General features: G+C 39.2%; 1 protein-coding gene across 1 annotated transcript; it reads left to right on the forward strand.

Moving 5' to 3' along the window:
- The first annotated feature begins 7,138 nt into the window (after window positions 1-7,138).
- LOC149157733 (uncharacterized) lies at window positions 7,139-8,189 on the forward strand. The gene is made up of 2 exons (XM_089437655.1): window positions 7,139-7,445; window positions 7,535-8,189. The coding sequence occupies exons 1-2, from the start codon at window positions 7,154-7,156 to the stop codon at window positions 7,723-7,725; spliced, it is 483 nt and encodes a 160-aa protein (XP_089293781.1). The 5' UTR covers window positions 7,139-7,153; the 3' UTR covers window positions 7,726-8,189.
- Window positions 8,190-22,323: the final 14,134 nt, after the last annotated feature.

Here is a 22,323-nt window from a genome sequence, read left to right on the forward strand (position 1 = left end):
CCTTAATTTCATCATCCTTCGGTATTCCTTCCATCCAACGAAGCTCTCCTTATATGTAACCCACCAATGGGCAGGCATAACACACAACGCCAACTCCAGTGCTTGGAAGCATTGTTCTTCCGTTATTTCCCTTTCAAACTCATCTAAAAAAGATCCACATCAGTTAAACCATCATAATGCAGAAGCTTCCTTACCTCAGTCGAGACACACCACAATGATTTGGTCATGATATTGCAACGGAGCGTAGATACTTCATGCAACAGATTCTACTAGTGTTTAAGCTCTTCATATGAATCTGAGGTGCAAGAGCTATCCCTGTCCCACACAATTCTTCCATCGGCTGTAGGATTGAACCAATCTTCATTTCATACTATGATCTTGTATATCTGATCTAGATCATCATCACTTTCCACAAAGTCATGAACGGGCTCAGTATAATCCGCTCCTCCTATAGGGTCTACTGGCACTACAATCCTAAGCGACTTCCTTTCAAACATCATCTTTTGCTTCTTCAAGTTGACTACCGCGTCCATATCAAAAGCCTAATCAATTCCTAGTAGCGTGGGGTATGGGTTGATATCATCCACTATTTCAATGACTTTGAAATCAGCCAGAGCACTTACACCCTCAATGTCCACCATTACACCATATAAGCACTACATTAGAATAATATTCTATTGATTTGCCATACACAGCTGAATAGGAGACCACGATAGCACAGGTCTCCCCATCCTTTCCCACGTCTACTTAGGTAGGACATTTGCATCAGATCCTAGATCCAAGATTAACTGGTCCATTTCATATTTGCCTATCTACACAGTCAGCCTCATCTCGCGCCCTATGAGTTTCTTATGCTTATCAATTTTCCTTACGGTGCGTCGTTTAGCAAAAGTCTTTTCTTTATTTGCACACTTGTCGATTTACTCTTGCAACCCTTCTACTACTTTCTTATCACGTGTTAACTTCATACAAGTCTTTAGAAAAGCAGTTAGTACCAAAGGATCTACTTCTTGTGTCGTACTTGTTTCAAACATTTTCTCTTGGCTTCCTGAGGTGGGGGCCTCAGCGAATTTCTTCTATGCTTCCATGAAGGTCTCTTTAGCACGATTAAGATCAAATTCTATTTCCTTCTCAGCAGCCTTGTGCACCCACCCATCATCCTCGGGTTGCCTGCCTTGATTTGCACCAGTCACAATACCACTTCTTGTCACTATATTTATGCTCTGATCTTCTTCACGAGGCTCTTCCCTCATCATTTGAATGTTCTGTGTAGGGTGCTAGGGCTGTGCCTTCTTTTCTTGCATCTTTGCCATAAGGACAGGACATTCTTCTATCACATGGTCAAACTGTCAATAAGACTACCATGATGGATACGTGGGGTTTGTACAATCTCAAGCAAAGTGCCCTGCTTCCCCAAAGTTATAGCAGATTACCTGCCCACGCCCTCGACCAGTTCCACCCCCTCTTCCTTGTCCTCGACCTTGGAATCCTCCATGCGCTGCTCCTGCGCCGTGATCCTGGGGCCAGTTCTCTGCTTACATTCGGTAGGTAGGGGTTCTATCCATCATCAGTTAATAACTCCTACAATAGCATTCATCATGTCCCACAGATTTACATAAATTGCAAAACAACTACTAAGGGGTCTATGTAAACTTCTATAGTAAGTGGAAATTATGAGTTGCGTGTTGCCCTATAACCTGACAGATAGCGCACCAAAGCTTATCTCCCGTGCTCGACTTAGCATTATTCTTTGCTTTCAGGGAAACAAGCCCGCCCCCCATAATATATTTCTTATAAACCAGGTAGTGGTCCTTATCGTGTCCATGGATCTTGCACTTCAAACACCAAACCTCAGCGTGTACCTCTGTATGGGCTTCCTTTCCTTTCTCTAGGTTCTTCAACTCTAAGTGCAGGCCTTCTAGCTGTGAGATAATTTGTTTCATTCCAAGGTTTGTATCCTGTATGGGTGAAGCATCAAACCTCATCTCAATTTCTAAAGCTTTCGCTTGCATTATTATATTTTGTTGTGACAAGAGAACTCTTAAGTGCAGCAAGAGAGATGCTATATACCAATCGTGATTCTGGGAATCTGTATTCACCATGTTTTCTTGCCTGATTAGGCATTTCAACCTTTCATCAAAATACTAAGGTATCTCATCTACCTTCTGTCGAATTTCTTTAAACTTGGTCATCGACTGCGCCTTTGATTTAGGCTTTCTAAACTCCTCGTTCTGAGCTTGTTGGGTCTCTACCAATGTTGGGGTTATCAGTGCAGTACTTGATGTACCATGTCAATGCTCGATCTTGTAAGATTGTGACTAGTTGCACTTTCTTGAGGTTATCATCTGTAATATGATGTGTCGTACATACAACTTCTACAACAGACCAGAACTGTTCGGGATTTTTGCTCCCTACTCCTCTGAAAACCGACATCTTCATCGCGTTCGCCATGTTGAATGGTGGTAGTGGAGGCGGAGGGGGTGAAGGTGTAGGTGTATGAGGTGAAGGTGGAGTGGATGGATGAGGTAGCCTTGGGATACCCTGCGTAATTAACTAAACTGCACTTCATGATTTAGTCAACACCATCCCTTTGTCATCACTTGAAGGGGGTTCAATTAGCGGACTATATTTTGTGCTTGATCCTTCATTTCTTCTAAAGAATATCCCACTTTACGTAGCCCCAGACATGAAGATAACTGCATAACCCTCTTTTCACATAAAAGCATTTTAATCCAATTCTTTAATGACTTCAAAAAATTACCTTGCGGTCCCTTAAAGGGCCTTTTATCTGCTTCGCTATAGATGATATTTCTATCAATCGCAAAATAAGTCACAAAGCTGCCCAGTGTGTGACCAATCCAATGATCCACAACCCGTGCGACATTACTTCCTGATGCCTCCAAACGTCGCACTATTTCAGGAGTCCACACTATAGGGTGTTAAGTTTCCACATCCCTTGGCTATCGGCCAATTTAGATAACCACTTGTGTAGTTCATCAGGGAAGAAACAGAAGAACGCGTCAGTTTCATCTGTGTACAAATATATCTGCAACCACTACTCCTTGGATAATTTAGGGCTCCTATTCTCTTGAGCTGTGAACACGTGCACGTTTTGATCAATCCACTTTCCAATCTCTTTCTTTGTAGGAAACCATTTATCACACATCTCTTCGATAGATCCCAATCCTGACAACGAAACCATTTGTTGGCTTAAGGGGGCTTGACCCAAGTTCAGATTTGTTCGCGCCAACCAGCAAAACCCTAACTGTTGACCCTTTCAGCAACAAACTACACAGTGCAGGCTACAATATCACTAAAAGTAGTATTGGGGGATGCTAGAACCAAGTTTCTGCATCCAGAGACCGTGTAATAAGTAATCTAAGGCGCTTGTTGCTCAGATCTTCCTTCATGTAGATTTATGTTTTTATATGGTTTGCTACTATAACTCTAAGGAAAATGCTCTTACATCCTCGTGAATGTCTACGATAAAACTTTATAGACCTAAAAGAAACATACTGTCCACTTTCACGCACTAAATAGTAACATTAGATCTACCTTCGCGCATATCTACCCGATTCAACAAAAATCATAATAGATTTAACCATTATCTTCGCAAGAATAGATTATTACTTAGTCCATGCATAGATAATTAAGATTCAATAGAGTCGCGCAACAAGCATACTTTAATTCATAGAAACAAATCATTAAGCCATAATCCATAACTTGAACATAAATAAGAATAAAACATAGAGGCAAGATAATTGTTCCAAAATTAGTCTTTATTAGATTTCAACTTTCAATTTACAGACCCTGCCCATGCACTCAGCGGTGGACTTGCCAAGGTCTCCTCGCACTCAACTGCAGGAGCCTTCCCCTTCCGCCTAAGTACAAGAAACATAGCTTTCCTGGCTTAGCACTTGCCAAAAACAATAATCTTCTATCTTTGTTACTATCTTTAGATTTGCTATGACTCAAATATATATAGAATTTTTTCTTACAATACCATGGTCCACGACCTATGGGTGAGTAAAAACCAACCTATCAATTATCCAAACAAGGGGCTAAAGCCCCTTTGACTCCTACTTAGTTGCACAGTTTGCTTCCACATTTCGCGGAGACTTTAAATTATTTACAAAATTCTTCTCAAAAATTGGTTAAACTAACCCAAAATTGACCCTAGGGACCTTATCCCAATCAATCCCATTATGGGATAAGAACAACAGTGGTCGTATCCCTATCTTGATGAGAAGACTTGAAGGTTCTTGCTTGCTTAGGGGAACTTTGTTTCTCTAGTGATAAGCTTGGATATTTTCTTTGGTTATAGTTTTTTTAGGTGGAAAATTTGAAGTTGTAGCCCCAAAGGAGTGAGTATATCTCATTTCAGTTGGGTGAAGTTGTGGATTTGGCCATTGACCATCTTCTAGCTTTTTGAAAATGGGTTAAGTTGGAGACATTGTTTCGATATTCCTTCACAAGTTAGAGAATATTTATGCGCTTTCAAAAATATTATGGGAAAGTCCTTTCCCTATTAAAATTAGTCTCGAACCTTAGAGGCATGCCTGGGAAGTTACATAAATTTGGGGATGGCCCTTGGAATTTTAAGGATTTCCCATTAAAGGTTGTAGAAATTTAAGGACTAGAGGCTTTAGCCCCAACCCTGGTCATATGATTCCAGAGGAGGTTGTGACCAAAAACTTAGCTAAAAGGCACTTAGGTTGTAATGATATCGAGTGTTGGGTGTGTGGTGTTGAGAATACATTGAATGATCTTCTATCATGAACCGTTGATACTAAAATATCTCAATACATCTAACAGTTAAAGAATATTAGCTCATTAATGGATGGCCCATTCTTAGATATTGGTGAGTGAGACTTATATGACTGACCTTCGAAGTATTGGTGTGCGAACTTATTGGAACATCAAGACATTGGAGTATCAACCATGTTACAACATTGAACCAAGTTCTCGATATTGGAAGGCCCCAATAAATATATGTTTATTAATAGAGAAGTTATCATCAAGTTCCTATAGAGCATTGAGATCCATGTTATTGGGATTTTGGGATATCAGGCCTCGAGTGTCGGGAGACCCATCAAGTAACGCTCAAGCAAACCCCTAAATGCTAATGGATCCCAATATGTTTGTTGGTTGATGGTGAAATTTGTATTAGATGCCTATGGTGTATCAAACTTCAGTTGACCATGGGGATGGGTATTATGGTAAGATGAGTGGGACTTCCAACCAACCTTGCTGCTAATAGAACTTGATATGTATATTAAATAATGGGAAAATTTTCAACAACTTGCCATGGTATATCGATGTTTTGTCTATTAGTTAGTGATTGATCGACTTTTTGAGCCTTGAGTCAATTAGATGTTGGGAAGTAAGAGTATGTATCAAGTATCAGGAGGTTGGAACCTTCGCTATTGGACTTTCCTCATGATATTGTTGGAACCCAATAAGGTTCTAACATGGCAAGCCATCACGACATGTTGGAGTGGTAGGTTGTGATATAGGTTTGTATAGTTGTGACATGTGGAAGGGAAGTGCCACATGCCATCTATGTGGTAGGTTTATATGGCATTATACAATAGCGACATGTAAGCATAGGGACTTCCGCATGGATTGACTTTAATCTTGACTTCCAACATCATCCAAAATAAAATGCTTTGGGTGTTCATTATCCTCAGAATCCACTCACTTTTTGTAGAAGCTCTGCACCATCGTTGAAATTTAACACATCAAAACACCTCAACTATGAATGTCTAAAATAATAATTTTGAATAATGAAAAGATGGAAAACACATGTATTTTTGACATTTGGAAGTATAGGCCTACTCCACATAGCAATATTTATGATATATTTTGCCTAATCATTAAAGATGAGTGTCTTTCCACTTATTTTGTTGTAATAAGACATGTAAGTTTACCTTAATCTCCATAATTACATTTATCTGGTATAGATTCCTTGCAAAAAGGAGTTAATAGTCAAACTAAATAACTTTTGCATTATATATTTAAATTTTGATGTGCCACGATCGATGTAATGAAACAATGTAAAATTATGGGAAGTTTATAATTTTCAACCTAATTGATTACAAAATCAAAATAAAAATTTGAAATATGAAACACTCCTCAAATTTGATAGTTTTTGCAATTCCAATGTCTATTTTAATTATTTTGAAAAAAAAATATTTTGATTATATTTAAAAAGCAAATCACGCCCAAATTACTAATCTAAACCTAAATGTGACATTATTTTGGTAAAAAGATAGTAATAACAAATCCTTGCAATGAAAAACATGGAAAATATCAACTTGCTTCCTAGAATAATGAGTTCATTCCGTGGAGTTGTTATAGCAGGTATGTGGTAATAAGTTTAAGAGAATTTCAAACATTTTTTATGTAGTGGTTTATTAAGCCGGAGTAATTGCTTGGAAAGTTATGGAAATTCTGGTTATATTTCCAGAAAATCTCGCAAGGATTTTTATATATTCAAGTTATAGTTGTTAAACTTCAAAATTTTAGGTGTCCTAAACGTTTTTGATGGGGCTGAATCATTTACACCATTAAAAACACAATTCAAACACTACATCTACAAAAATTTTTGAAATTTATTTAACCAAATTCTGATCACTTTTAACTGTCCCAACAATTCCTCAACCTAGACGACTCCATTTTTTATTACCAGCTTTCTTCAATTGAGCATCACTCTATGGCGGTCTACGGTCCACCTAAAACAATTAAACAAATCCTGTAATAGATGTTGGGCGGTGCCCTTCTTCATAAAACACAATTAATTCGGGCCCACGCATTTAAGAATAAATTAATCAAATGATTACAAACATTTAATTTGTGCCAGCACTTTTAAGAATAAATAAATGCAATGATCAAATAACAACCCACATTCTAAAAATGGCACTAGTAATTATTTAAAATAATATTGAAGTATCTGGAACAGAGATTAACACGTATTACGTTGACGTATGGCAGAGGCGGCCGAGGTTGGCCTTCAAAAATCATCAGCGCACGTGGAAATTACAGACCCCAAGAAAAGGGCAAATATTAAGAACAAGTCACCAAGCCAATGATTGGCTTAGAGCATGGCCTTATTACCATACATATAGGACTCGCCATGGCCTTATTACCATACATGTCCATACATGATGGCCGGAACGCTTGTTTGAGGCAGTGGAAAATATGCAGCAGAACGACTTGGAAGAAAAGTAAAGGAAACTTAATCTGGCACTACTGGACAAAATATATGAAACGGACGGGGATCTTACCACTCCTTTATCCACCATACAAAGCTCTATTTTCACCTTTTGTGCAACCATTTCGGGCACTAGTTTGGCAGGGTCTCGTTCGATCGGGGGGAGGGGAGAGGCTTGATACGGGGGACGTTCCGGTTCTTATTCCGCAGCTTTCGAGCGAGAAGAGTCCAGGTTTGTCGTTTCTTCTGACTGCACCTGATTCCGATCTTTCGGATTCCGCAATTTCTGACCCTAAGTCCACCGAGATTTTCGATTGATAGGTAGCTGGAACGGCTACAGTCGCTGTCTGGGACCTTCGCCGCCTCCGGAGTCGCTTCACACAGAGACTCCTCTGGATCGGATGTTGGGACTGCTAGTAGAGATGCCTATCGAACTGGAAGAGATGCCGGTCTGGAGTTACTTTGAAATTCTAACACTCATGTTTGAATCGGCAAACCATTCTGTACAGTGAAAGAAAGGTAATGGCAAATTTCCTCAACATTGAGTTAGAATCTGCCCTTCGCTAGTTCCTATATATTATTGCCATCTGTTCTGCCATTCAAGAAAGTACAGATATCAGAGAAGTATCCCAAGGACCATTCAAAGAAGAAACAGTGGAAGCGTTTAAAGCAGATGATTGGGTCAGAAAACTATGAATCTCATCCTGCGGGGGAGCCCAACTACGTGAATATTCAGTCTACGCCCTCCATGTATCCTGCCAAGAAATACTGTGACATTTCAGGGTTCCCCACTTCGTACACGGATCCGCGTACCAAACTTCGGTATGCAAATGTCGAAATGTTCAAGCGCGTAAGAAGCCTTTCGGATGAAGAAGTTCAGTCCTACCTGGCTCTCAGAAAGGCCGGAGTTGTATTGAAATGAAATAGTGAAGTTTAAAGTAATTTTTTGATGCTTGCTATTGATTTAGGGTTTGGACCTCTTTATATGTCAGAGATATTTTTTCTGCAGTAAACATGCGGTGAGTTTTTGATGGTGAAAAACCCCTGTGTGTCTTTGGTAACCGGTGATGGTATGTTTCTGCATAGCCATAGCCGTTGGGTTGAAATAAATTTCAGGTGTGTTTTTTATTGTGGTAATCCTATGTGGCGAATATGTACTACATATATGTCGTGATTTTAGGTTATCTTCCTGTTAAAGTATGACTCTACGATCCATTTTGTTGGAACTGGGGTGACTGAAATCGGATTCTCTGTGTTATTTCTTTTTTGTATTATGCACTGAAGCTGTGTTGATTTTTTGCCGTGGTTGTTTTTTAATAGTCGACCTGCGGTGATTGAAACCGGATCCTTTGTTTATTGAAGTTAGGGTTTGGCTATTCTATTCTTTGATCTCTACAGTATGCCAACATATTGTTTCCGTAGTAATCATAATTCTTTAATAATGTTTTCGATTCATAAATTAGTTGTGTACATATATTTAAATGGTTATCGAAAATTAGAAATGAATACATCATTCCAATAACTCAATACATTGAGTTAACTCAATCTATTGAGTTAACTCAATCCAGTGAGTTAGAAGAGGTTCAAATGGTAATGGAAAATAAGGCGAATGGAAAGTAATTACAAATTAAAAAAATTATTATTAAATTATTACTAAAAATAGAGATAATGATCATAATAATAACTAGGATTTTAAGAGTTGATAGTTGAATTGAAGCTTCTGTGATCCATAATAGTTGAAAGAATAACTTCGGTCTGAATCACATGTAGACAGACATTTGTCCACGCGTTTCGAACCATTAATATTAATTTATTTATGTATTTTTACCTAATTTAACTTATTTCCATAAATAATATTAAGACAAATAATAATAATAATATTAAATTAATAAATATTAATTAGACCTGGGTCCTCACGTCAAAATTAGCCGTTAGTCAATTTAGCCGTTGGAGACTCTCCTTAGACTATTTATCATGCTAAGTTGGATTTGTTTCTTCAACTTGTCCTGAAGATGAACCACACTAGTTGCTTCGAAACGCGTCGACAAATGTCTGTCTACATGTGATTTACGCCGAAGTTATTCTTTCAAATTATAAGAGTTGTTGAATTGAGGCTTCTGTGATCCATATTATTTATAAGTAGAACTTCGGCGTAAATCACATAAAGAGAGACATTTGTCGATGTATTTCAAATCAACCAGTGTGGTTTCGTCAGGACAAGTTTAAGAAACAGATCCAGCTATGCATGCTAAATAGTCTGAGCAGAGCTTCCAACGACTATCTTGATGAATAGCTATTTTTGAGTCTAGGCCTAAAAAGTCAAAAAGATCAATTAGTGGGAGTTAAAGAAATAATTATATATGTTAATTTTGTTAATAGTTTAATAAAATTAGTTAGATTAAGGACCTGATATATATATATATATATATATATTATATTTATTTATATAAAATAAATAATTATATATGTTAATTCTGTTAATAGTTAAATAAGAATTGGTTAGATTAAGGACCCTATATATATATATATATATATATATATATATATAATAATTATATGTGAGGCAATTCTAGTTAGTTATCGTAACTAAATTTTATTAGAGAAAATATTTATAAAAATAATACAAGAGAGTTGAAAGGTATAATATAACAGGTATAAGTAAAATATAAAGGGGCTAGTTAGTTATAATAACTTAGTAACTTATAAAAGTAATAATTTTAATATGGTTGTAACTGATTGGTTGGTTAAAAAGTTATATATACATTTAAAGGAAATTAATTAGATAAAGAATATTACTTTATAAATTATTAAAAAGATAATTAGATATAGTAATTATATAGTATTAATCCTATAATAATAATAATAATAATAATAATATAACTATATATATATAAATAAGTAAATAAATGAAAATAAATTACATAAATGAAAATTAAAATAAATAAATAAATAGAATAATTAATTAATCAATTAGTTAATTAAATAGTATATAATAATATATAATAGTTCTCATATTTATTAAAATCTATTAAGAAGAAGAGCACCTAAAAAAGAAGGACAGATCCAAACGAAAGCAAAGAAGATGAGAAAGGGGGGGGGGAAGAGAAAGAGAGAGAGAGAGACTAGGATGAAAGGGCGGGGATCCAACATCTACTGATCTTCCACCCGTCATCTCTATTGAGATTGATTGGCCTTCTTTCAATCTCAATAGCTTCCCTGAATTTACGATGATGGAACTCAACAACTTTGGCGACAACCCTAGCCTCCTTTATACACACCTGATAGTGGAATTGATGTCAACCTAGGATGTTTACCTAAGGAGTCAATTGTTTCAGCATTGATGTCGATGAGCTTAGAGGATTTTCTATGATGATCATAGGCTTGTTGATATCTTATTAAGAGATGTTTGCATAGGTTCTATAGTTGTTGGATAAAGGATTGAATACAAATGACAAAGTTATGGGTAGAGCGAAGGATAAGATAGTGGCTGTAAGATAGTGGAATTGATGTCAACCTAGGATGTTTACCTAAGGAGTCAATTGTTTCAGCATTGATGTCAATGAGCTTGGAGGATTTTCTATGATGATCATAGGCTTGTTGATATCTTATTAAGAGATGTTTGCATAGGTTCTATAGTTGTTGGATAAAGGATTGAATACAAATGACAAAGTTATGGGTAGAGAGGAGGAGATTTTACCTAAGTTAGAGCAACTTCTCTCTGATGATAACTAGCACAAAGCTATGATTGCAACATCTTTCCTAGGAACCCACAAAGCTATGTTTGTATAGTTTATTTTGCTACTGGGTTATTGAGTTTGATGAGAAAATTGATTGTGTAAGTCGACTGTGTTGCATAGATCTTTATTATAGAGATTGATTGTGTTAAAAAAATTATATGTAGATTATATTGTTGATTGAGCGATAGAGATGTCGTGAATCCAGTATGAAAATGGACAAAATGTGGTTCACAAATGTTTGATTGCAGAGAGAAATGGTATTAGTGTGAAATATTATGACATGAGGTCCATGATATGAGCTTTAAGGGTGTGGCCTTTAGTGGGTGAGTGGTGGCTTTTGAATTTATGGTGTATTGGCATCTTCAGGTAGAGTCATGAGAACTTGGGAGTGGTGGATTCTCTCTAGCCGTGGTTGGATAGACTATTTGGTGTTGGGGTGTCCAACAAGTATGTCTTGCAAATTCATGGGAGTGGTGGCTTCCAGTAGGTGTTGACTTATAAAGTTCCAAAAGTGATGGCTTCTAACATGTTGTAGCAAGTTTTGGCTTGCATAAAAGTGGTGCCCAATGCATTTAAAAAAATAAAATTGATTAATAGAAGAAGAGTGAAGCAATTGTGGGTTTCTCCCTTTGGGTTTCCACCTAACATATAGTGTCTCTATGTGTGATGATGTGCATGTTGTTTTGATAATGTGTTGTTTCCCATGGTTACTTTTACTTGTTGCTTATGTTTATGATTATGCATTTGTTGTTTATATATGTTAATGCATAATTTAGCTATTGGCATCTTCAAGTAGAGTCATGAGAACTTGGGAGTGGTGGATTCCCTCCAGTGGTGGTTGGATAGACTATTTGGTTTTGTGGTGTCTAGGAGGTGTGACTTGGAAAGTCATGGGAGTGGTGGATTCCAGTAGGTGTTGTCTTATAAAGTTCTGTAAGTGGTGGTTTCCGACATATTGTAGCCTAAGTAAAGTATTACTAGTGTGATTAACAAGTCGTGGCTTGCATAAAAGTGGTGGTCAATGAATTAAAATAAAAAAAAATTGATTAATAGAAGAAGAGTGAAGTAGAACATCCAATGGTGGTTTTCTCCCTTTAGGTTTTCACCTAACATATAGTGTCTCTATGTGTGATGATGTGCATGTTGTTTCCCATGGTTAGTTTTGATCATTTCTTATGTTTATGATTATGCATGTGTTGTTTATATATGTTAATGCATGATTTAGTTATTGCGTAAGAAAAGGAAAAAAGTAGTAAATTGATCCATGGATCACAATATTGATTTACGCCCCCCTCCCCTCAGTATTGTTCACTCTTCCAACAAGAAATGTTAGTAATACTACATGTAGTTAATAAATGATGTCCATACCTAACACGAAGACACTTTAAAAGTTAAAATTGATCATGATACTCTGAATTACTTCTTGGGGCAAAGACTATCTTCATAAAAGTAACAAAAATGGGTCACAAATATGTTGAGTTATGACTTTAAAATTATCTAAAAAAAGGGAAAAAAATATTGTGGCAGATGCACTCACAAGGAAATTTGAAGACACAAATGGTTTACAATGTACTATTTCCATTCCTCGATTTGACTCAGTGGAAGAAGAAAGGATAGAATGGCAAGAAGATGATAAGATATGCAAGATCATTCAACAACTATAAGAGGACCTTGATGGAGTAGAAAAATTTACATGGAAAACTGATTTTCTATGGTATCAAGATCATGTATACTTATGTAATCATTTTCAACTCAAATTGAAGGCCCTATTGGATTTACACACTTCTCCTATAAGAGGAAATTCAGGGTTCTTGAATAAATACAATAGGATCAAGAAATATTTTTTTTGGAAGGTCTTAAAGAATATTTACAAAAATTGTGGTATGCCAACAAAATAAAGGAGAGACTATCAAGAACCTAGGATCCATCATCCATTAGGCATACCCAGCCAACATTGGGAAGAATTTTTCATAGATTTTATTACAAGTTTACCCAAATCTAAAGGAAAGAGTGTCATTATGGTAGTTTTAGATAAACTCACAAAGGATGCCCACCTTTTCTCTCTTTCTCATCCTCTTAAAGCATGCATTGTGGTAGAATAATTCATGGAAATAGTCCAAAAGCTACATGGAATACCAAATACTATTGTAAGTGATAGAGATCCAATTTTCATTGGAAAAATTTTGATTGAATTATTTTATTATTTAGGTGCTAATTGGCTCACGACTCATTTTACCATCTTCGATCTGATGGGAAAAATGAGATTGTGAATAAATGTTTAGAAGGATATCTACAGTTTTTTGTAAATCGTCCTTCTATTCATTCTTCAAAAAAGTGTACATCATTAACAAAAATGCAAGTAGTCTCACCCCGACTAGGTTTGTTGACTACTATAAGTAGCAAGTGACAGTAAAACAAAACAACAGAAAGTAACAAAAACCACAACTTAAAGGGCCAGAAGCACCTGAAGATAAGGAACATATGTAAAACACCCAATATCATATTAATCATCAAAAATGATGGAGGCTAAGTTTTCTGGGGCTGTTCGAGGAGGCAGAGGAGGGCGAAAGGCACATTGGACATGCTCTTCGAAATGGACTGTCTAGGCCTCCAAATTTTCAACTTTCTCGAAGAGTAGATTATGGCCACCCGAGACCACCACCACACATTCTCAGGTATGGCACTGAAAATAGTGCATCTTGTGCAGTGTCGTGATAAGCTGTGATGAGCACCAATATTGCAGCAAGAATGTTGCAACTCCTAGGGCTACCAACTTTACTTTATCAACCTGGGGTTTCGTACAAACTTGGAGGTGATAGTGGTATATACATAGAAGATGCATCATTCTACTCATGTCACTTCTCAACTCGGGCACTTGACCATTAGGGTTCCATACCAGTACTCTATTGAACTAAAGGGAGTCTCACTACTCACAGTGAATGTAAAACTAGTCCTAGTGTAGGGAAAGTAAATGCTTTCCTATTCAAGAAATGAAAGTTGCCAAATGGTAAATGCTATGAAATTCCATAAATCATCTAGCTATGAAATGACACAAATCACTTGTAGAAAGGGAACTATGCTAATCTTGCAATTAATCATCTAGCTATGAGGACTGCTTGAAAATAGAAAGTTACTTTATCGTCTCAAAATTCAAACATGAAAGCATTAACTATCTCGTTCACATTTGTAGAAAATGTCTTAATTGCTAACTTCATAAATATAAAAGCTATTGTTATCTGATATTGCAGGAGGGAAAGGAATGGGAAGGCTCGGTTAGGTGGAACTTCTGGTCATGGAGTCAAAGCTGAGATGTTAACCTACTCCTATACTAGGCTATCTTATCATTTTAGGTAAAAATAGGGTCAAAACAAGTTGCTACAGGATGTCCTGAACTGCTACAAGAAGTTAGCTCAAAGGTTTTGGAGGGTAAGAACAGTGAGATGAGGTGTTGGAGGGGTGCATGACAGTTGTGGAAGGTGAACATCGCCCAAGGCCAAGCCAACACCCCAAGGAGGTCGGATTTGCCTAAGGTAACTTGCTCATGGTGGCTGGAAAATAGAAGTTCGGACTATGCGTTGGTATGCCTCGATAGAAGGTGGAGAAGACCTAAGTGAAGTTCATTGGAGGAGTCCCTTCCTGCAGATCAAAAATCCTTGCAATAAAAATGTTTCTCTTTTCATTTATAAATAATTACATGTCCAAAAGGAAAAGATGAGCTGAATTTGAGGAAGTTGATCTATCTATCATTAAGGAATAAATCTATGGCATGGAATGCCTTTTAAGCTACAACAACCTTAAGAAAAAAAGATAATAATTGTAGATGCTTCCAAGAAATCATAAACAATTATATAGCTAAGAATGAAACTTAATCTATGCAATAAACAAAAGACAAACTCTATTTTTGGGGCTGTGGGAGTGGGTTCCTCTAATCATGATCCCATGAGGGAGATGAGATAGGGGCCACTCTCACAAGATTTTCTAGTATAATCTCCTTCACTAAACTGCAACACTAATCTACCTCTTTAAACTAATGGAAACAAGGTTAAGCAAAAATTTAAGTAACTTGCTAAGCTAACAAAAAGACATAAATAAACTTCAACAACTAACTATCATTCTAAGATAAGAATACAACTACAAAATAAGAAATTTTGTTGCTAGGGTTGGGCCCTAACCCAAGAGCTTCAACCCTATGATTCAACTCAGTGGTGGATCAAAACAGAATCTCTCATTATCATAAAAATTTCAAGTACATCATAACAATAATAGTCAAAATGTTTAAGCTAAAATGGCCTCTTGGCTACAAAAAAAATCGAATCCTAATGAGTCCCTTGGCTCTCTTATTTATACAAAACTGGAGCTACCAACAACTCCTTATAAAATAGGGATACTTGGCTCCCTAACTCGAGAATAACTCTTCCTTGACTCTCACTGGCTTGGCTGCCAATGAACTCGACTTGCTTGGTTTTCAGTGACACCGAGTTGATGAGATAGAGTGGAGGAATCTTCGAATTATTTTGGAGTTAAGGAGGGAGACCAACTCCTAAAATATCTCTTGCTTGCCTAATCTGAATTCTTGCACTTAAGTCAACCCAAAACTACTCCAATTCCTGCATTTAACACACATTAGGCCACATGACATAGTAACTTACCTTTACTCCTCTCACTAAGTGAAAGATAAAAAAATATGTAAATAAATGTGAGAAAAGTCAATTTAATAGGCTGGAGAGTGGCATTGTGACCCATATAGTTTACCTATTGATGAGCCTCATCAAGCTCTGCATGTTACTCTTTCCTCACATGCTCTACGGTAGCCAATTTATGCATAATTGTCTGGATGAAGTCCCGACAATGATCCATGCAGCATGTTTGTTGCCGCCCCCTTCCTCCACGATGTGCCACCCTGTGACTTCGTCCTCCTCTGCAATGATCAGACCCTCCTTGTGTCAGCCATTCATGGTGTGGCCACCTTGGTTACCAATTGAAACTCCTGGGCCTCTACCTCCCCAAACCTTCGAACCATCCTTGCAATTGCCACCAGATCTTCCTCCCCCATGGCATCCTGAAGCCGAAGAGTGAAGATGACCACCCCTTGAACCATTGTGTCCTATATTTTTTCCACTGGATGATGGAGCCATAAGGGATAGGCTCCCATAGGGTCTATTGAATTTGGCTTCGAACAAGACGACCTATGCGAAATGCGAGGTGTCAGTCTCATTCCAATCCACTAGAAAACACTAATCGAAAGAGAAATGGAAGGCTTCCCTCCTTCCACCACCAAGACCATCTGCCTACTATCCGAGACAAGATTTTGGGCACTCAGTCTCACCACCAACGACATAGAACGAATGATGCGTGAGGGTAAAATGTTTCCTGCCACACAATCTTCAACCCACAATGCGCAATTCCACCAGGATGAAATTAACCTGGCAGAAGAACTAGTGAGGGCATCAAGAACAAAGTCTCACCATTCCCAGACATGCACCTCCCTACCTCAATTACTCGACAGAAGAATTCCCCACCCTGTGATGAACCAATGTTTCTCTAGGATAAATGTATTATCCCATCAGCTGCTCTAACCCACTAAATGTATTTCCTGGCTTAACCAATACTTCACCAAGATATACCCTTGCGGGAGCCGAAAGGACTGTCTACGGTAAATACACCACCTTTCCCATACCAGTTGCGCTTGTGACTTAGCAATTTCACTCTCCAACGTCACACACCATGAGCCGTAATAATACCATTCACTATGCAAGATTTCGAAATTGAGCCAAGCCCTGCCCGGGTTATAACGAGCCTCATCCCCGACCATGAACGCTCCCCTGTTGCCACCACCTATAATGTACCCTTCGAATGAATGTTTCACACACTCAAAGTTTAATGCCCTCGATCTCAAGGTACTTGGAGAACACATGGGGGCAAGCCTTTGTACTTGCATCCATGTGCCCATCATCAATCCCCACACAGTCCTTTAGGGCTTGCAATCATGTTGTTCAACAACCCCATCGGGGATAGAACGATATCTACATTTTTTTACATTTGATAAATAGATAAAATGGTTTGAATGGTTTCCCTTTGAAAATTTGTGGTACAACACATCCTTCCATACTTCATAAAAAATGTCACTAGTTATGGCACTTTATTGATATCATCTTCCATCCATTACATCACCCTTGAAAGGGACTATAAAGACTTAATCAATATAGGAACACATCCCATACAAACAAGAGGTTCTCAAAATGTTGAAGGAAAACTTGGTTATGACACAAATCAGGATGAAGCAACAAGTAGATTAACATGGTAGTGAAAGGGAACTTGAAGTGGGGGATTTTGTATTAGTGAGACTACAACCCTATAGCCAAACATATCTCAAGAAAAACAATAAGGAAATTAAATTATATGTTATGCTCTTAACCTGCAAAATGATACCCAAATACAGAATATGCGAAGAAAAGATACCCAGAACACAGAATAGCAATGATTTTATTATTCAGAGAGTAATGTTCACTTGCCTATTCGAGGGGGAAACCTCCAATAGAGCAGAGCTCGACTACAAAATAAGACACAATGCTCCTCGCAGGGAGTCTCTATCCTTTATATATGACTCATACATGCAATACCACGGGCCAATACCGTGCTTTTATTAATACCATCTATCTAATACTACGGCCCATTTGCAACTAACTGTGGTCCCGTCATTAATTGCGGGTTAACCACTTACAAATATTAATATGGGCTTTATTGACTCTTGACTATGACGTGATCCCATGACATAAATAAGGGGGTTAGGGTGGGACCCTAACATGCCCTCCCCCTTAAGACTAGCCTTGTCCTCAAGGCTGAAGCTGTGGAAACTACTGAAGAATAGTGGCTGGTTCCCAAGTTGCATCTTCCGGAGAGGTGTCTTTCCATTTGACGAGGACTTCCTTAATCATGCGGCCACGCAGGTGCTTGCCTCGTGTGTCTAGAACCTGTTCGGGTTGAAGCCAGATTGACCCTTCTTCGTCCAATTCAGGTAGACTGGTTTGAACTCGGCAATTGTTCCCAATCACATTCTTGAGGCACGATACATGGAACACTGGATGGATTTTTTCCGTAGGTGGCAACGCCAACTTGTAAGCCACTTCTCCAATGCACTGAAGTACTTGGTATGGTCCGTAGAATTTTGGAGAGAGCTTTTGACAACCCTTGTCTTTGAGTGATGTTTGCTTATATGGTTGCAGCCTCAAAAAGAACTGATTCCCTTCTTGAAATTGGCGCTCTGAGAAATGCTGGTTGACCTGTTGCTTCATGCGGTTCTGAGCTTGATGGAGATTCTCTCTAAGATGGGCGAGCATGGTTGCGCGGTGTTGTAGGAGTTGATCCACTGCTTGTACTTTGGAGCACCCCTTGAGATAAGAAGTAGGGGAAGGCGGAAGTTAACCATATACTGCTTCATAGGGAGTCATTTTGGTGGTGGCATGATAGTTGGTGTTATACCACCATTCAGCCAGAGGTAACCACTGTACACAAAGGTGTTGCTTTTCTGAAGTGAAACACCTAAGGTAGGTTTCTAGACATTTGTTGACGGCTTCGGTTTGACCATCTATTTGCGGATGATATGAAGTACTGAGTTTGAGTTGAGTTCCTTGTATTCTGAAGAGTTCCCGCCAAAAATTACTGGTGAAGATCGGGTCGCGGTCGGACACAATAGAAGTGGGCATGCCATGCAATTTGAAGATCTGATCCATGAAAGATTGAGCAACCAAAGTTGGTGTAAACGAGTGGGGTAGGGCGCAGAAATGAGCATACTTCGACAGTCGGTCCACAACCACCATGATGACTGACTTGTTCCCTGACTTTAGCAGACCTGTAATGAAATCCATAGAAACCTCCGTCCAAATTGATGCTAGAATGGGCAATGGTTGTAATGTGCCTGGTGTGTTGACGGTTTCCCCTTTGTGGCGTTGACAGACATCACATTCTGCTACAAAGGTAAGGATGTCCTTTTTCATGCCTATCCAAAAAAATGATCTTCTGGCGCGAGCATACGTCTTCTGAAAGCCCGAATGTCCTGCAATGGGAGATGAGTGCAATTCTGCCAAAATGCGACTTTTGAGGGTGGATGTTGGTGAGATTACGACTCTGTCCTTGTAGCGAAGAATATCATTCTGCCACGAGTAGCCCTTGGTGGAATTAGGATCTGCCTGCAATTGAGAAATGAGTTGGGAGAGCCGAGGGTGTGAAAACCATTCCCTGTGAGCCTCTTCAATCCAGTCTGGAATGGGGAGGGAAATTACGAGCATAGTACTTTCCTCCTCAAATTGGCGAGATAATGCATCTGCTACACTATTGTCTTTCCCTTTCTTGTAAATGATCTCATAATCATATCCCAGCATTTTGGCTAACCATTTATTTTGTTGTGGGGAGGATAGGCGTTGCTCCAAAAAATATTTAAGACTGTGATGATCTATGCGGATTTGGAAACGTCGCCCCAATAAGTAAGGTCGCCAGGTCTCGACGGCATGTAAGATGGCTATCATTTCCTTCTCGTAGGTAGATTGGCCCAGATTCCTCCCACATAGTTGTTGGCTTGTGAAGGCCAACGGTCGCCCTTCCTGCATTAAGACCGCCCCAATACCTGTACCCGAAGCATCACATTCAATGACAAAGGATTTGGTGAAGTCAGGTAGTGCTAAGACTGGAGTGGAACACATGGCGCTTTTGAGAGCAGTAAATGCCTGTTGTGCTTCCTCGTTCCAGACGAAGGAATTTTTCTTTAGGAGTTGAGTGAGGGGCTTCGCTATGTGGCCATAGTTGCGGACAAATTTACGATAATAGCCTGTGAGACCCAAAAATCCTCTCAAGCTCTTCAAGGTCTTAGGTTGAGGCCATTCTTGCATTGCCTGGACCTTTTTGGGGTCCACCTTGACACCTTCACACCCTACAATGTGGCCCAAATACTCAACTTCTTCCATGCCAAACGAACACTTGGACATCTTGACAAATAATTTATGCTTGCGGAGCAGTTGCAAGAGTAGATCTACATGCTGAAGATGTGCAGCCCAAGTGCCACTATAGATGAGGATGTCATCGAAGAAGACAAGGACAAATTTTCTGAGATATGGTTTGAGAATGTGATTCATAAGGCTCTGAAAAGTAGAGGGGGCATTACAAAGACCAAATGGCATGACCAGGAACTCATAATGGCCTTCATGAGTTCTGAAAGTCGTCTTGGGAATGTTGACTTCCTTCATGCGAATTTGGTGGTAGCCTGAGCTAAGATCCAACTTAGTGAAGAATTGAGCCCCGTTGAGTTCGTCTAGCAAATCGTCAACCACCGGGATGGGAAATTTATCTTTGACTGTCAACTTATTGAGGGCCCTGAAGTCGGGACACATCCGCTACTCCCCATCTCTCTTGAGCACCATGACCATGGGGGATGAATAAGGACTAATGCTGTGACGAATGACACCTACTTCCAACAGTTCCTTGATGATTTTTTCTATTTCATTCTTTTATGTGAACGGATATCTGTATGGCCGCACATTTGGGGGTTGGGCCCCTGGAACCAAGGTGATGCTATGATCATGTTCCCCTCGCGAGGGTGGAAGCTCATGAGGCTTGTCAAAGACTGTCCGATGGCTATTTAAAATCTGTTGCATCTCATGATGAATTGGCAGAGACATGGTTTTGACTACCTGGATGGCATTAAATTAAGCTACTACTCCATGACGGCCCTTTTTTAACAATTTTTCCATCCTATGCGAGCTGATGATAGAGGGGGCTCCCGCCTGGAGTCCACGGAGGGTATGTGTGGAGTTGTTCTGCTTAAAACTCATATATAACTCCTGGAAATCCATTGTGATTGGCCCAAGACTGCGGAGCCATTCAGCGCTAAGGACAATGTCGCAACCCCCCATGTGTATGGCAAACATGTGGGTTTTCAACTAATAATCCCCCATTTGAAGTTTGACATTTTCACAGCGGCCTTCACATTTCATTATGCCCCCATCCGCAATTTGGACTTGGAAGTTAGAAACTGCTCGTACAAAACAATGCGCTGCTTCTCCGATTTTTTGATGGATGAAATTATGGGTACTTCCACTATCAATCAAGACTACTACTGGGCGATGTTTAAGAAAACCCCGGATTTTGAGAGTTTGAGGGGAAGAAATCCCTGCCAACGCATGTAGCCAAATAACTGGTTTGTCAGAAACATTCTCCTTTGGGTTGTCTTCTTCTAGCGCCTCATGTTCCTCAAGTGGTGGATCTTCCTCTGTTGAGCTATAGTCAGTGGAATCTATTTGGAAAAATTTGGGCTCCTTGCATTTATGACCGGGGAGTATTTTTCATCATAGTAGTAACATAGTCCTTGCTTCCTTCTTACGGCCATTTCCGCAGGTGACACCTTTTGGACCTTAAGTGTTTGAGTCGTGTTGTGAGCCTGTGGGGGACGACCTTTAGCGGGGAAATTTAGGCGACTGTATTGGGCTGCTAATGCACGTTCCACCTTACGAGCTACCTGGCAAGCCTCCGTCCACGTGGGAGGGTGGTGAAGTAGAACTTGAGCTTTGATGGCTTCTTTAAGACCACTGATAAAACATTCCATGTAGAACTCATCTGTGAGACCCCTAGTGCGGAAGGCTAAGGCTTCAAAAGCGGTAATATATTCATCCACTGTACCAGTCTGTCGGAGCTTAGTGAGACGACCCAAAAAAGAGTCTTCCTGTTCAAAGCGATCTCGAAGAGCTTTGGTAAATTGGGTCCAAGTCCTAAAAGGTCCATTGCAACGCTGATGCCATTCCCACCATTGCCACCTTTCATTGTCCAAGTACATGCTCCCCAACATAAGCTTATTCGCATCATCTGGGATATGATTCAATTTGAAATACTGCTCCATTTGTGCTAGCCATGCGGACGTGTGAGAACCGTAAAATTTATGCACATCCAACTTGGGAGGTCGCTAACTGGGTGGTGGATGGGTGTGCCAGACGTGAGGAGAGTGGCTAGACTCACCCTCATTGTATTCATGGCCATTATACGCCTCCTCGTCGGCTGGCTCCTTGCCCTTCGGGAGAAATTGTTGTATCTGGAGACTTAGTCCACGAATCTCAGTTTGGATGGAGTTCACACTTTCTTCATGTTTGTCCATCCTTTCATTGGCCATCGTTTGAGCTCTAGTTTCTACCATACACCAACCTGATGAAAAATTGGGATCGCCTAAAAATTTTTACTAATAAATTGAATGGTACCACCTTGCTCAGCTCGTCGCCCTGATTCTGATGGGCTAGATCACCAATAAGCACCCCGGAAGATCTCAGACTTTTTTTTTTTTTGAAAACTCCTAACAGAGTTTTACTCCTTCTTGATCAATACTGCAGTCGCCAAATC

This window comes from Pinus tabuliformis, chromosome 5_2 (genome assembly GCF_031772625.1).
Source record: "Pinus tabuliformis cultivar Carrire ecotype Pingquan chromosome 5_2, CPIR1, whole genome shotgun sequence".
Lineage (NCBI taxonomy): Eukaryota > Viridiplantae > Streptophyta > Pinopsida > Pinales > Pinaceae > Pinus > Pinus tabuliformis.